The following is a 16,705-nucleotide window of genomic DNA, read 5'->3' on the forward strand; positions in this document are numbered from 1 at the left end:
ATCCCAGACTTATTTCTTGCCACATTCCACCGGCCAGTCATGTCAAACTGCATGTGCCAGGGTATTTTATATTTTACACTACCATAGCTTTGCTCTTTTCTATTCCCTCTGACCAGAAAGCTCTCCCCTGCTACACCCAGACACTTATTCACTTGGTAAACACTTCCTTATCTTTTTAGAATTCAGTTCAGCTCAAACATCACCTTTATGGAATCCTTTTCTGAAAGCCTCACTACCACTGGCCCCAGGGAAAACTAATTGTTTCCTCCGGTGTACCCCTACTAAGCATATACTACAGCCTTTCTTAATACCTACTTCATTTAATTGCATTGACTTATTTACATATCTACATCTGTGATTAAACTGTACGCTCCTGGAACACACGGGGACTATGTCTCATTTCTTTGTGGGCCCCTGGTGTCTAGCACAAAATCTGGCACATAATAGGTTCTCAATTTGTTGAATGAAGTGACACTGACCTACCTCCAAAAGGTAGATGGCTTCAGATAAAGTAGATACAATGTTCTAATCTTAAAAGACTAAATCTCAGTTTCTATATCTACGAAAGAGATAATGTCAAGCTCCCTGAGTCACTATGGCATTTGATTCTGACACCTTCAAGCAATTAATTATTTTATCAATGTTTCAGTAATTAGATGACTAGATAGGTTAAGTAAATGTGGGCAGTCAACTAAAATGCCATGCTATAAATAAGTAGAACTACTCATCATGCTACAATGATGCCAGAAGCCACGGCAGGTGAATTTAACAGGGACCCAAAAAAAGGGAGGAAGGGAAGGTGAGGGGAGATAGATTGAAACGATAAATCTGAAAACAGAGGAAGAGTACCGATCTGGATCAAAGTCTATCATCCTTATACTCTGCACCTTAGTCACTCTGAAGATCTTTAAGAATTTCTGTTTCCTTAGTGGACCCCCCTACCTTCCCACACAATCCTCTGCTCCAGGTAGCCTCCTAATGTTATGCATCGATGAAGACCCAGCCATCATAGGGAGCTGGCCTATGATTCAACCTTCACATATTTCAATAACCATCACATTTGCCAAGTATAAATTTGAGGGAGAAAGGAACGTCTGGGAGTAGGTGAATCCTATAACTGCTTCCTACTACCTATATTATGCACAATGGCCTACTACCTGGAAAATGATAACTAACAAGGGATAAGATGTTCACCTAATGAACCTCCCCTGAAACATCAAAGAAGACTGATTAACCCAGGCAAGATCCTACAGAACAGCCTTCTCCTACTCCTTACCTATGTGAGCATCAATCTCTACAATTTTCTCAATGCTGCTGGGCTCCATGAGTGGAGAGGTAATTCTCTTCTCCACAGCTAGGCACACACCCTCTGATGTCTGGATCCCAATGGCTGTAGAACCAAGCTAAAGAGAAACAGGTTATGGTTATCATATAGAAGTCAAAGAACAGTCTCACATACTCACCAGGAATCTCTCTGTATATCTTCACATGATAGAAGCTTCAATCAGCCATATCTAGTACACAGAGAAAATAAGGAGCACCCTAATAATGTACTATTCCTGTCAATGGCAAGAGCACTGATTTACAGAATTTTGTGCTTCTAAAGGGGAAGTTCAATAAGGTCTTGAAAATGTCTGGAAAAATGATCAACTCTAATGCCAGTTTTTTGGAGAGGGGCAGATTCTAAAGTTCTAAACATAGTGGGCAAGAAGTAATACAATTCTATTGTTTTTTCTGGACTTGATATCTTTTTACCTCTGCTACCTTGATCTATTCCAAAAGGTGATATCCCTCAAATCTATGTGACCTCCAGAAAAGCAATTTACTAAAAAAAAAAAAGAAAAAAAAAAAAAAAAAAAAAAAGAAACACCACCACCAACATAAAATATCTTTCAAGGTCACTAGTAGTCTACAATATAGCTTGATTTCATCTCTCCATCTCCATGTCACCATCCTAGTCACCCACCCCTCTTTGTCTCAGTTTCCTTATCTACAAAATGGGGATAATAATAATACCTACACATCAAGAGGGGTAAACACACATACATAAAATGCTTAAAATGGTAACTTGTACATAATAAACAAGCAACAAATGTTAGCTGTTTTTTTATATGCCAAGATTACGTCAATAGCCTCCAACTTAGTCTCCCCATCTTTTTTTTTTCTTTTCTTTTCTTTTTGCAGTATGTGGGCCTCTCACTGTTGACTCTCAACCACTGCGCCACCAGGGAAGCCCTCCCCACCTATAATCTCTCTCTCCCAATGTATCTTTCATGTTATGGCCTGACTGATATAATAAAATGCTATTTTCATTATACTTCTCCTTCTCTAAAGAAGTAATATCTCTCTACACTGCCTGTAACATAAAATCCAAGTAAGCTTCCAGAGTCCTCAAAACCTAATCCTACTTTATTCTTCCAACTTTATTATTTATCATTCTCCAGTAAAATCCCTCAGGTATAGCCAAATCCATTTTCTCATGCCATATTATCCGCTACCCTTGTTCTGCCCATGCTGTCACACCTGGAATACGCTCTTCCCTTTGCCTATCCAAATTCCACCCATCATTCATAAAGACTTCCATGACTATACGTGCTCTCTCCTCTAAATAATCACTATATTTACTTACAGTAAATCACTATATTTATTTAGTTCTACAAAGCAATGACTATCAGTGTGAGCATCAGATTCCTGGAGTCTGTTATTGCAAAGTATTCCAAAGAATTTCATAAATCATTGTGCATAACATGCTTAAAACGCATGCAGACTGAATGATCATGTCTCATACATATACATATTATTTTTCAAATGTGTAAAGTTGTGACTTTATTTAGAAGTGTTATTAAATATATATACCTGCTTTTCACTGTATATTTTCTTAATGGTACATGCATAACTACAAGAGATAAAATGTCAAAGAATTTTATGTAAAAAATGAGTGCTCTTACTTCTAAGTAAAGGTGTAGACTGAATACATACATTAGCTCTACTCCTTCTCCAAGCCTGAGAATAGGAGATTAAAAGGCTTAAGCGGGGACTGGATAAATCCACTAGGACAAAGAGAATGAACAAAGACACAGACACAAAATTTTAAAGAAAGAACATGGGTTAGTGATTACTTACTTAGCAAACCTGAGAAATCCAAATCCTAAGCCAGTAGTAAAGAAAGTCAAGGAACAACCTGATTTCTATCATAGGACCCCCCAAAAAGGGAATGGTGGCAATAAGGACCTCTGGAAATAGAAACAGAACAGCTAAGAATTATAAAATTAGTTCAACGTTTGCTTAAAAGACAGATTTCCAGATCTCTTACCCTACGTTGTAAAGCTAGATGATGGCCCCCACTCCCAATCCTGTAGCAGACTCTGGAGAGAGTAAAACAGAGGGTCTCTAGACTGGGGGATGCCACCATCGAAGGCAGAGTACTACAGGAAAACAGGGGAATTAAGTAAAAATCGACAAGTTTAATGTTAAGAACCCCAGCCTTCTTTCCCTGCTCAGCTCTCAGAAGCGAGCAGGCAGAAACACCTTCCAGGCGTGAAATGAGAAGAGGCAATTTTATCTAGAGCAGTAGTTTTCAAATTTTCTGACCCAAATCTACATTAAGAAATATACTTTATATCATGATCAAAATACACAAACAGATACAAAGAAATAAATATAATAGAAACAAAGTTTCATGAAGAAAAGAAAACACTCACCAATACTATGAGCAAAGCATTCTGAGATCTACTGCTCCAGTCCATGTCAAAAAGAAATGCTCCCATGACCTACTAAATTGATTCAGTGCCCACTAATGGGTAAAGATCTGCAGTTTAAAAATATGTATCTCTAAAGAATCTAGCTTGTTCAAGGGGAAAAAGAAATCTAAAGAAAAAAATTTTTAGTCCTTGAAAAAGGTATTTTCATCCGTAAAACAAGAACAGGACACTAATAAGAAAAAGGAAAAAAAAACAAAAAAGCTTGGAAATTGAAAATACTTTCTTATGAAATCACTGGAGAATGGGTTCTACCAAATTGAAGGAATACATCAAAAAAGAAAATGACTTGCAATCTAATGCAAGAGGGAGTTAAAGAAAGTTCCTAGGAGGATGATGATATAAGATCCTAAGTATACAGCTGTGCAGCTGGCCCAGAGAGCCAGTCCAGATTAGAGCTAGTCAAAGGCTCAAAGATTTCTTTAAGAATCTTTTACAGGATACTTAATGTGCCTGAGTGTTTTGAGAGGATATACATAACTTGGAGAGACCTTGGGGATGAATTATTGATATTTACATACTAAATTAGGCAAATTTTTTAAAGAGAATTATAAACTCTCAGGAAAACACTATTGTGCAGAAACAGAAAAACGGCTCAGGTATGAAAAGCATTTACATAGTCTTACCAATAGAAATGTTGACTAATGATCTAACAAAATTATGATAGATATGATATACATTGAGAGGGTTGCCCTATCTCTACCCCAGTAGGAAACTGTATATCTGTGTGTCACTGGGGGCAGAAATCGTCATCCTTCATAATGAAAAGTCTGTGGATAATACCTAGGTGAAAAAAATGTAAGTCTGTGTTCCTATCTTAGAGATATGGAAGTAAATGCCAAGAAAATTAGCTAGAAGACTTTAAAATGTTGCACCTGAGAAGATGAAGATAAAGAGGGGCAGGCTCAGGGATTTCTGCTTTTGTTACAAGGTTTATAAAACTATTTTACCTTCTGACTAAAACTATATGCACATATGGCTTAAAAATACAGTTGATCCTTGAACAATACAAGTTTGAACTGCACAGGTCCACTTACATGTGGATTTTCTTTTTCAACAGTAATACAATAGTACTGATCTGTGGTTGGGTGAATGAGGAACCACAGATATGGAGGGCCAACTATATCAACAGATTATAGGGCAATTTTAGACTGCATAGAGGGTCGGTGTCCTTAACCCTTGCCCTGTTCAAGGGTCAACTGTAAAATTAAAAAGTCAGAAACCATTGTCAGAGAATTTAATTTGGCACTTAGTTGTCCTCTAATTGTTTTATGTATAGTGTCTTGATCTTGAATCTCCAACTGAACAGAGCAGAACAGAATTCATGCCTACTTTTTAAAAATTTTATTTATTTATTTATTTATTTATTTATTTATTGCTGCATTGGGTCTTCGTTGCTGTGTGCAGGCTTTCTCTAGTTGCGGCGAACGGGGGCTACTCTTCGTTGCAGTGCGTGGCCTTCTCATTGCAGTGGCTTCTCTTGCTGTGGATCATGGGCTCTAGGTGCGTGGGCTTCAGTAGTTGTGGCACATGGGCTTCAGTACTTGTGACTCGCAGGCTCAGTAGTTGTGGCTCACGGGCTTAGTTGCTCTGCGGCATGTGGGATCTTCCTGGACCAGGGCTTGAACCCGTGTCCCCTGCATTGGCAGGCGGATTCTTAACCAATGCGCCACCAGGGAAGTCCCCATACCTACCTTAAAATTTTATCTAGCAGAGTTATTCTCAACCGGGAGCCATTTTACCCCTTAGGGGACAAATGACAAAGTCTGGAGACATTTCTGGCTGTCACAACTGAAGGAGTGAGTGCTATTGGTATCTAATGGGTAGAGGCCAGGGACGCTGCTAAACAGCCTACAATGCACAGATCTGTCCCCCACAACAAAGAATTATCCGTTCTAAAATGTCAATAGTCCCTGTAATTATTTTGTGGAGGAAGTTCTCATAGCACAAGAAAAAATTTTCAACTTGTTCAATTTGGCCTCCAATTTAAATAGCTTTCTAGGACTTCCCTGGAGGTGCAGTGGTTAAGAATCTGCCTGTCAGTGCAGGGGACACGGGTTTGAGCCCTGGTCTGGGAAGATCCCACATGCCATGGAGCAACTAAGCCCATGTGCCACAACTACTGAGCCTGCACTCTATAGCCCGTGAGCCACAACTACTGAGCCCATGTGCCACAACTACTGAAACCTGCACACCTAGAGACTGAGCACCACAACGAAGAGTAGTCCCTGCTTGCTGCAACTAGAGAAAGCCTGTGCACAGCAACGAAGACCCAATGCAGTCAAAAATCAATCAATCAATTAATTAAAAAATAGATTTCTATGCTTCTACTCCAAAAAAGGGTCAATATTTTGAGACAGGCTATTTTACAAAATATATCAAAATCAAGATAATTTTCTCTTGTACATTACATTTATCCCCAGACATTTCAATATTACAATTCTAACTATACTCTACCTCTACCCTGGGTTGGGACTGGGGAGACGGAGAAGGGAAGAAAGGGAACATTTGAACTGACTATGTATTATTTATTTAATATAATTCACTAGCATAGTAACCAATGTCCAGATGCTCAGAATAATACAATAAATTTGATACTGAAACAGATTTCCATTTCCTCCCCCAATCTAAAAGGCACTTTGCCCCCACCTCAGCTGGCTATATCTCACCCATGCCATCCATACAGCACCTCTACGTGATAGTTTCTATTTGTCAGCCATTTTTAGTCATTTCTCCAGCTCCTTTCATACCACTAAATCCTTATAGTTATCAAATTGCTTTCACATTGGCTAACTTGCCAAGACAACAACAAGGTTGTTTCAACGCCCAAGAGTATGAATTTTTACACAGGTTAAGCAGCATACATTAATGGCACTACTCCATCCTAGCTCAAACTAGGGCTACAGAGATCAGATACCATCTTGTTATCTCTAAGCAACATGGAAATTACTAGCACTAAGGGGCTTAAGGAGAACCAAAAAAACTGAAAATTACTCTTCACTTGCACATCTGGATAGAACTATTATCTTAGCTGAGGCTCAAAATAAATGCTACAGCTTGGAATTGTGATAATCTCAGACTTCATAGTAACATATGGTTTAAATATAGGGCACACATGATTAGAAATAGAAAACAGGCACTTTTTGTAGCTGGCCCATCGTTTTCTGCCCACTATCTACTACAATGCTTCCACCTTCACTTCTATGTCTTCAACTAAGAATCTTCTTTGCCCTTTCCAGATTCTCATACAACTACTTCCCCCAATACACTCTTTCTAGAAGAGGTAACTTAGAGGGAAACACAATAGTTCTCTTCAAATATGTGAGGAATTGTCTTATGGAAGAGGTTTAAACATCCTGTATGGTTCAAGGGCAAAACTAGGGCCAACTGAAGGAAACTTCAGGAAGCTAGACTTTCAAGTCAATATAAGGATAAATTTCTAAACCATTATGAACTGTTTCCAAACAGAATGAGCTATCTACTGAGAAAATATTGTCACTAGATCTATAAAAACAGAAGCTGTTAGGGGATGTCGAGGTGATTGAAACAGAGTGAAGAGTTGGACTAGATCAGTGATACCCAACCCTTGCTAGACACTAAGAATCACTGAGGTAGTCCTTAAAAATACTGATGCCTGGACCTTATCCTAAACAACCTAATTTAGATCTAAAGCAGAATTCAGATTATCCATAATCCAACAAATAGAAGATCCCATATAACTAACTTTAAGTATAAATAGCTTACTTTCTAACTAATTTTTTGAATACTGGTTTGAACTATTCGATTTTGTTGTTAGATTACAGGAAATATCTCTTATTCAGACCCCAAAATGTCTGGTACAAATTGACAAATTTACCAACAAGAATACAGGTGATCAGTTAAATGATTTGTTCAAGATGATAAAATATCTCCCAGGTGCTAACTCAGGAATTCTAGACCCCTTTCTTTATAGCCAAGAAGTTTATAAACACAAACATGTCCTTCCAACCCCACTAAGAAAAAGCTACTTACATAACTATGAAGCAGTTATTTGTTTAAAAAGTTCCAAAGTAGTTGTTAGGAATGGGATTGAAATTGTTATACAAATGGTTAATTGTGCCCAACACTGTAAATCGACTATACTTCAATAAAAAAATAAAATTAAAAAGAAGGTTAACTGTGGTTGATTAAAGGGAGATGAAGAACATTTTCTAAAGGAACAGCTAAAACACATTTACTCCAAATGTTCTGCCAGCAAAGTACTAAGTTGCCATGAAATTTCAAAAACTACCCCACTTGATAATGTACCTTGATAGCCTCAATGGCATATTCCACTTGAAATAATCTTCCTTCAGGAGAAAAAGTATTCACACCCCTATAATTTAAAAAAAAAGAAAAAGAAAAAGGTATTAAAATTGTCAGAAAAAAATAAGCGTAGAGACACTAAAGTCAAGTTCCTTGACATCTAGCTCAGATGGCTACAAGATGTGCACAGTCTTTATGCTCCTTTACCCACAACAATCTGTAGCTATTTTTTGGTACATTAACAGTTTTTCAAGAGAATGGAACCTATACATAGAACACCTCTGCCCCACTCCCATAATATCTTCAAACTGATCAAATGAAAGCAGGTGACTTTCTGCTTCAATCCTGAATCAATTTGGAATCCCTTTGGTAAATTCATGCCCCAAAACTATCAGGCAATTCCTAAGAAAATGTGCATGTCTCCTTATCCTCTTCCCATTACGTGAATTTGATGTTAATATCTTACTTTTTAGTAAAAGTCAGCCACAGGGACATTTCTCTATTTATTTGTATGAATTAGTATTGTTATTTGAACAACACACTGAGATCTGTTGTAGTTCCTAAAGCCTAACCTAGTTAATTCACTCAGTACATTATACATGCCAGACTGCTCTTCTCCCTTAAACAATTCCCAACCTTTCCTTGCTCATCTGTAAGAAATCCCTTTGGAGAAGAGGCATCACGGTCTTAGCTATAAAAGCTTTCCACATACAATGGACACTTTAAGAATATTTGAACAAATGAATGAAAATAGTTGTGCTCCTTGGTTTATGGAGTCTGGAGTTTATAACGTGTAAGATGATATAGAGCAGTGTTTTCAAATTTGTTTTATCAAAAACTCTTTTTTTAAAAAAGAAATATTATATATATATATATATATATATATATGTATCCCAAATATAAAACAGATAATAATACAAGTTAACATTTACTGAATATGTACTATATGCCTGGCACTGTTACAAACCTTTAAATGACAACACACTTAATTCTCAAAACAATCCCATGAAATAGTATTCTAAAGCAGATACTATTTTACAGATGAGGAAGTTGAGACACAAAGAGGTTGAGTAATTTGCCCAAAGTCACTCAGCATATAAGAGGCAGAACTGGAATGAGAATTTAGGCAATCTAAGACCAAGCTTTCAACTATCAGGAGTCAAAAGAGAATCTCACCATTCCAGCCTCCCATTTTCCCTAGAGGTAGTATCCCTAATGTCATTTAAAAGGAAATTTAGGACTCTAAGAAACAGCTTTTAAAAATCACTGAGAGGAAAGTCCGAGGGCATAAGACCTGGGATTAAATTCTAGTTCTGCCACTTACTAACTTTAATTAGCTCAAATGAAAAAATATATATCTATCTATCCTGCCTCTGTCATAATACAATTGGTAATGAATTGCACAGATTATGAAAGCACTTTGTAAAGTGTAAAGTACTATGTGAATACGAATACAGTATTTTCACCCTAATTCAGGAACTTCATCCTGTTGAGGTATTACTAAGTCTTCCCTAATGTGGGCTCTGCTCTTGGCCCTGTTTTCAAACATTCTCCGGGTTATTTCATTTATGTCAAGCACTAACTACTTCCAAATCTCTATTACCAGTTTGACCTCTTTCCTGATTAATCTGAAAGCCTCCTGAGCATTTCCATTTGGATATCCCATTAGAACCAAACACTTGACATTTTCCACTCTGAAATATCCAGTCATCCTTGCAAAATCAGCCACATCTCCTGCCATTCCTACTTCATTTTTATTTTAAAACACCTCGCATCTCCCAGTTCCCCAAACTATAAAGTTCTGAATGACCTTTACCATAATTAACCATATGCCAAGTCATATCAATTCAAATCAGTCCCCCCCCCCACAGTAACTCAACACTCCCTTCCATTCTCAATGCCCTCATTACCTTTCACCTAAGTATTTTAATAGCCTCCTAACTGGTATTGATCCTCTTTCCTCTAATCCAGTCAATTAATCTCTATACAACACAATTATGATTATGTAACTTCTTAAAATGATAATTTATGCCACACAGATGCCTACAAAATAAGACCCAAACTTCTCAACCTCATATTAAAAACCATCTAGTATCTAGCCCCATAGTGTTTTCTCAGATCTTCCCCATTCCCATGTGTATCATATGTGCCAGCAGACTAGAATTTTCGCAAACACGAACAATGTATGCTTTCCCACTGCCCCTCCTTTGCTCATCCTATATTCTCTGCCTCAAAACTATTCACTCTCAATCTCCATATTTATTAAAACCTTACATCTAAGACTCAGTTTATTTATGTTTTTAAAAATTTATTTATTTAGGCTGTGCTTGGTCTTATCTGCAGCAAGTGGGATCTTCATTGCCAAATGTGGGATCTTAGTTGTGGCATGCATGTGGGATCTAGTTCCCTGACCAGGGGTCGAACCCGGGCCCCCTGCATTGGGAGCATGGAGTCTTAGCCACTGAACCACCAGGGCAGTCCCTAAGGCTCAGTTTAAATATTAGCTCCTTTTGAAGTTTTCCATAATACCCTAATATTGAATGCAATCTCTCTCATCAAACTCCCATAGTGTTGATTTGAACTTCTCTAATGACATGAACACATTTCTGAATTATACTTATAGTTACATTAGTAAATAGTTCTTTAAAAGACAGTCTCCCATATGAGAAAAAGGATCCTGATATTGTTCACTGCCATATGACAAGCATTCAAGTACCTTAGCTAAGTGAATAAAAAAGGACTGTTTTAGGCATTCTTTAGGAACATACAAAAATGAGTTAACACAGGGCTTCCCTGGTGGCGCAGTGGTTGAGAGTCCGCCTGCCGATGCAGGGGACACGGGTTCGTGCCCCGGTCCGGGAAGATCCCACATGCCGTGGAGCGGCCAGGCCCGTGAGCCATGGCCGCTGAGCCTGTGCGTCCGGAGCCTGTGCTCCGCAACGGGAGAGGCCACAACAGTGAGAGGCCCACGTATCGCAAAAAAAAAAAAAAAAAAAAGTAACACAAAGCAGTTAATAAAGATGTTAAATAAACGATCACAAAAACCTTAATAAAGGCTTGCTGACAAGAATAACAATTTCCATCATACACACCCCTTACTCAAAATTATATCACCCAAAGATGATTCTCTTCAATGCTCTGGAAGCTAAATATTGACTAACAAAGTCATTTTATAGGACAGTAGGAAAAGGAGTCCGTTTTTTGTTTTTTTTTTTTTAAGGAGTCAGTCTTAAAACTTCACATACATCTTCTATGAGTCAGTAAAAGGATTTTTTTCTTAAAGTGGTAGTTCTAACTGATAAAACTTTCGACAGGTTCAACATATACTTGACAAGAAATGCAGCTTCTCAAGCCATCTAGTACAAAGAAAACATCTGCCTTTCCTGGCTTTAAAATTTAAAAAAAACAATAGCTATGTGAAACATAACTGATCAAAACAGAAACTGAAAGTTAAAATGTCTACAGCATAAATATGTACAATTTAATATTACTTAACATTTCCAAGCTCTGAAAGATTTTTTGTTTTATACAAATACAACAATCTCACAGCTTTGATTTCAAAGACAGATCTGGCTTCAACACACATTTAAAGTAACTTGCTTTAAACTGTTTAAAAAGTCAGAAAAGCCTGGGTCTAGTTGAATCAGCATGATGACAAAACGCTTGAGAACACTCTAAACTCCAGTTCCCATAAAATCAGACTCCATACACTATATCTGGGCAAAGCTGAGACTTCCTTCGCGCTTCTGCAGAAACTATACATCACATCACGCCCCATTACACCTCAATCAAAGGAATGGCTGCTCTATTCCCACAGCTAAGAAACTGAAAACGAGGTTGTCCTCCTAGAAGAAAAAGGGAGCTGAAATGATCAAACCCATTAAGTGATCTCTAATTGCTTTTCCTTCCAGGCACACGTTTAACATTTTTAAAAAGGCAGTCACACTCAGCACAAAAAGATGAAGGGGAGAAGGGGTGACTCTCGGCCTTTCCCAGGTTAAAGGTCGGAGTCCCGGCGCACCAGCCTTCTTTCCCCAAGCACAAAGCGGAGCTTCACGCTTCCGCACCGACTTACGACCCAGCAGTGACTCAGCGGTAGGACAAGTGCGGCCGAGAGGCGCAACTCTAGCCTGGGGAATCACAACGGGCGGCTGGGGAAGGCGAGAGATCCCCGGGCCGGGCCAGACTCGGGATCCTGGGGCGCCCCCATGACACGGCAGAACCCAGGCCCAGACCGGGCCCCGGGCCCGCCGACCCGTAACTCCCACCCCATTTCCCCCAGCCACACAGACCTGTCGTACTCAGACCGGGTGAGAAACATGGTAAGGGCAGGAGAAAGCGGCAGCGGCCACTCGGGGATTCTGAGGGCCAAGACGAGTCCACCTGCACCCAACTCACCCACACCACCACACAGCCAAGTCTCCGTTACCAACTGCGCGTGCGCTCGCAACCCCTTCAGCCCGCCCTTCTGTACCTGCCTTCTATTGGTTGGTCGGAGTTCCCGCCGAGGTGACTGGGCCAATGCTCTTCCCCCGCACTGCCTCGGTAGTTCCAGAGAAGGCGGGACAAAGGTCCGTTCTTCCGCTTTTAATCGCTGGTGGTTGCTAGGGGCGCTCGGTACGGAAGGTGTGTGGTGAGAGTTCACGTTTTAGAGACGTTGTGAAGCCATCCCAAGATTGGCAACTAGGGAACTTGTATGGAGAGTCGGTGTGTCTGAACCCTGGTTTGATAGGTCCCTCGCCGACTCCCGCAGTCTCCGCCAGAGCATGTTGGTCCCAGTTTCTCCTCGCTCTCCACCTGCCCGGCCTTTAGCGGGACTCCCCGCTTTTCCGGCTCCGGCGCGGACTTCCTCCAGGTGCTGTGTGACGGCCTCCAGGACTCGACTTGGGAGGTGCTGAGGTGCGCTCCGGTGCGTCTGAGCGGGCGCCGGGGGCGAGTCCAGTCGCTTCAGCACACCCCTCCCATGGCTCGTTTGTTGAGAAAAGTTGGTGAGTTCTAGTCGGTAGGAAAGTCTTCATGTTTCCGCACGGTCAAGGTAATTTTACTAGCATTTCCTTCCATTCCTCCCCGCTGCCCCCAGTACAGGCTTTCGACCTGGTGACCCAGAGCTATGGATGTGAGATTCAAATTGTTCACTGTTTTTCTGTTATTCATGAATTGGCTGACGGTGCCGTCTTTTTTGTGCTTCATGCTTCCATTCCCTAAGCGTAGGAGAGCAACTTCATAGCTTCATAGAAAGACTGTAAATGACTTATGTGTTCAAGAAAGATAGCCAGTTAGGAAGTCATTTAGTGGGCAGTGTATGACTGAAAGGGAAACGCCAGGGTTCCGATTCCGGTTAAAGATATACCACTGGGGGCTTCCCTGGTGGCGCAGTGGTTGAGAGTCCGCCTGCCGATGCAGAGGACGCGGGTTCGTGCCCCGGTCCGGGAGGATCCCACGTGTCGCGGAGCGGCTGGGCCCGTGAGCCATGGCCGTTGAGCCTGCGCGTCCGGAGCCTGTGCTCCGCTATGGGAGAGGCCACAACGGTGAGAGGCCCGCGTAACGCAAAAAAAAAAAAAAAATTGTGAAGAAATACCACTGGTCAAGGCCTTAACCTCTCCAGGCCTGTCTCTCTCAAATTAAGTTTATAACTTAGCCTTAGATTAGGTTTGTAAATGACCAAGGCAATTCAGTGGTAGGGGAAATGTAGAAATAAGCCTTTTGGGTATTGACATCTGTTTTTCCCATCATTTATTTCTTTCCCTCGTGAATTCAACAGGAATTTCGTTTTGTGGTCCCTAGCCAATAAGAAGTTTGGCACCAATAAAACTGAGGAGAAATTCTAAGTGGCAATCCTCAGGGACCTTTTAGATTTCTGAGAAAAGAAAGGTTTCTGGTCAGCTTAATGTGGCCTTTCTATTAAAAAATTTTAGTTAATTTCAGTATGCTCTCTTTTGAAGTTCTCTTGAAATTAATATATAGTAACTACCTATATACCTATATAGGTACTTGAGCATAATAGTATTTCCTGAACACCCAGGGATGCAAGGTGCTCTGCAGCCCTTACTCATATCGGATGTGGTGGTGAATGTCTCACAAGATTATTTGAATGTAGACTCCTCTGGGTAAATGTGTTTGTGCCCTATATATCATAAGTGAAAGGGAGCCACAGGTAGCTCTGATTGTGGATAAGAAGGCAAATCTTGTTTTCTCCCAAGAAAGTGGACCAATATGGCATAAAAATCCAGCACCTACGGACTTCTCTGGTGGCGCAGTGGTTAAGAATCTGGCTGCTGGGGGCTTCCCTGGTGGCGCAGTGGTTGAGAGTCCGCCTGCTGATGCAGGGGACACGGGTTCGTGCCCCGGTCCGGGAAGATCCCACATGCCGCGGGGCAGCTGGGCCCGTGAGCCATGGCCGCTGAGCCTGCGCGTCCGGAGCCTGTGCTCCGCAACGGGAGAGGCCACAACAGTGAGAGGCCCGCGTACTGCAAAAAAAAAAAAAAAAAAGAATCTGGCTGCCAATGCAGGGGACACGGGTTCGATCCCTGGTCCGGGAAGATCGCAGAAGATGCCGCGGAGCAACTAAGCCCATGCGCTACAACTACTGAGCCTGCGCTCTAGAGCGCTCAAGCCATAACTAGTAAGCCCGCACGCCACAACTACTGAAGCCCACATGCCCTAGAGCCCTTGCGCTGCAACTACTGAGCCCACATGCTGCAACTACTGAAGGCTGTGCGCCTGGAGCCCATGCTCCGCAACAAGAGAAGCCACCGCAATGAGAAGCCCATGAACTGCAAGGAAGAGTAGCCCCCGCTTGCCAGAAGTAGAGAAAGCCTGCGTGCAGCAACAAAGACCCAAGGCAGAAAAAAAATAAATTAAAAATTAAAAAAAAATCCAGCACCTAGTATAGTTTCTTGCCTATAATCAATTCCATTCAATAAATGCTTCATTAAAAGTTGAACCAGGTGTCCCTTTGAAAAAAATGAGCCACAGAAGACAGAAAGGAAAGGAATGGAGTAAAGCATGAGAGAATGAGCTAGATTCAGAAACTGAGAAAGGTGTATAAACATCTCGGAGAGCTAGGCACATGGCTCCTGGAGCAAAATAAAGTGTGGCAGAATGGTCAGGGTGGACTGGAGACACTACTGGAGAAACCAGTAAGAACTGATCCCCAAACTGAATTATTATGTTCCTGTAACTGTCTAACTTATAAATGACTGCACATGGCTAATGTGCTTCATTGCTGTAATGTTTGGGTCTCTGATGGGCAGTTTTGGCTGGAGAACCCATCAGCCTAGCTTGAACTTTCTTCAAACTGTGCTGTGGTCTGAGACCCTGCCTACTCTCAATCCTTTCTTTTCCCTCTCCTTCATAGGTGTCAGGCCTGAGTCGCAGTTTGCAGACTCTCCCACCTTCCCTTGCTCCCTTCCCTTTTATCTTTCACAGATAGTTCCCCTAAAAATATCTTGCCTGTTGTTACGAATTGTGTCCTTCCCAAAATCCATATGTTGAAACCCTAAACCCACCATATCTCAGAATGTGACTGTATTTGGAGATGAGTCCTTTAAAGATGTGATTAAGTTAAAATAAAGGTGTTAGGTAGGGTGAACCCTAATCCAGTTCGGCTGATTGCTTATAAGAGGAAATTTGGACACGTAAGGAGACACCAGGGGCATATTTGCAGAGGAAGGGCCATGTGAGGATACTGTGAGAAGGTGGCCATCTGCAAGCCAAGGACAGAGGCCTCAGAAGAAACCAAACCTGTTGACACCTTGATCTTGGACCTCTAGCCTCAAGAACTGTGAGAATTAAATTTCTATTGTTTAAGCCACCCAGTCTGTGGTATTTTGTTATGGCAGCCCTGGCTAATACACATGTCAAATCCCACCTTGGCAACTGCCTCTCAGAGGGCCCAAACTAGCACAAGTGGTGCCAGGAGAAGTCCAAGAAAACATAATAAGTTGAAGTTTCAGGACTGGCACACTCATTACCTCATAAGCAAAGACGATGCTATCCTGAGTAGTATAGGGGCATGGGTAATTCCTAGCACAAGGCGGTGACCCAGTTGCTAAAAATTTAATCAGTAGTGACCTGGGAAAACATCCCAGTGGTGGAGAAAGCCCTTGCAGATAGAATTTCAGGCATGTGAAATATATGAGTGGGAACATGCCTACAAGGACAGTGGAGTTGGCTGGTTACTGCTAAGTTGTATTGACACTCTGAAAAGGAATAAGGAGAAAGCAAGGGTTCTCCCTGGGTTAATGGCTAAGTGTGAGAGACAGAAAACCTCTTTAGTAGCTTACAAAGAGGCTTTTATGTCCTATAGTGGAAGAGTTGACACAGTTAAGTCACAGACTCAGGTTGTGATAGAAGCAACAGAGTTCCAGAGACATTTAAATGTGCAACCAAAGCAGGTCAGGGCCCTGGTTGCAAAAACCTGAAACAAGGGATAGGACTTCTGGATGGACATCTATAAGGATGTTAGTTCTGCAAACCCACATGAACTTTCAAAGTTTGCAGAGGTGGTTCACCTCTTCGTATTATTCTCTGCATGCTGAAAGACACTGCAGAGCCACTGCCCCACAAGGCAACATAGAAGTTGCCCCTACTTCCTCTCCTGGCTGCCAGGCCAGTAACTAGAGTTAAATCCTAACAAAACCCAGCTGAGGGACTTCCCTGGT

The 16,705-nt window shown here is 41.2% G+C and overlaps 2 protein-coding genes across 5 annotated transcripts in view; one reads left to right on the top strand and one right to left on the bottom strand.

Annotated features, from left to right (window-relative positions):
- PSMA5 (proteasome 20S subunit alpha 5) overlaps positions 1 to 12,483 on the bottom strand; it is a 29,286-nt gene extending 16,803 nt beyond the window's left edge. Inside the window, exons 1-3 of one of the 3 annotated variants that reach the window (XM_059043236.2) lie at positions 12,335 to 12,483; positions 8,046 to 8,112; positions 1,277 to 1,403 (exon numbers count right to left, since the gene is read on the bottom strand). In XM_059043236.2, coding sequence (XP_058899219.1) covers positions 1,277 to 1,403; positions 8,046 to 8,112; positions 12,335 to 12,363 — 223 coding nt within the window. In that variant the 5' untranslated portion in view covers positions 12,364 to 12,483. The remainder of the gene's footprint in view (positions 1 to 1,276; positions 1,404 to 8,045; positions 8,113 to 12,334) is intronic. The other 2 variants (XM_059043331.2, XM_067041414.1) reach the window with 2 other exon arrangements.
- A 169-nt stretch (positions 12,484 to 12,652) lies between these two features.
- The window catches only part of SYPL2 (synaptophysin like 2), a 42,540-nt gene continuing 38,487 nt past the window's right edge, over positions 12,653 to 16,705 (top strand). For both annotated transcript variants that reach the window (XM_067041474.1, XM_059043108.2), the window contains exon 1: positions 12,653 to 13,030. Coding sequence is in view for 1 of the 2 variants with exons in the window: in XM_059043108.2 (XP_058899091.2) it covers positions 13,006 to 13,030 (25 nt within the window). In the remaining variant the exon portion in view is untranslated. The remainder of the gene's footprint in view (positions 13,031 to 16,705) is intronic.

Source organism: Kogia breviceps, chromosome 1 (assembly GCF_026419965.1).
Source record: "Kogia breviceps isolate mKogBre1 chromosome 1, mKogBre1 haplotype 1, whole genome shotgun sequence".
In the NCBI taxonomy this organism is placed as follows: domain Eukaryota; kingdom Metazoa; phylum Chordata; class Mammalia; order Artiodactyla; family Physeteridae; genus Kogia; species Kogia breviceps.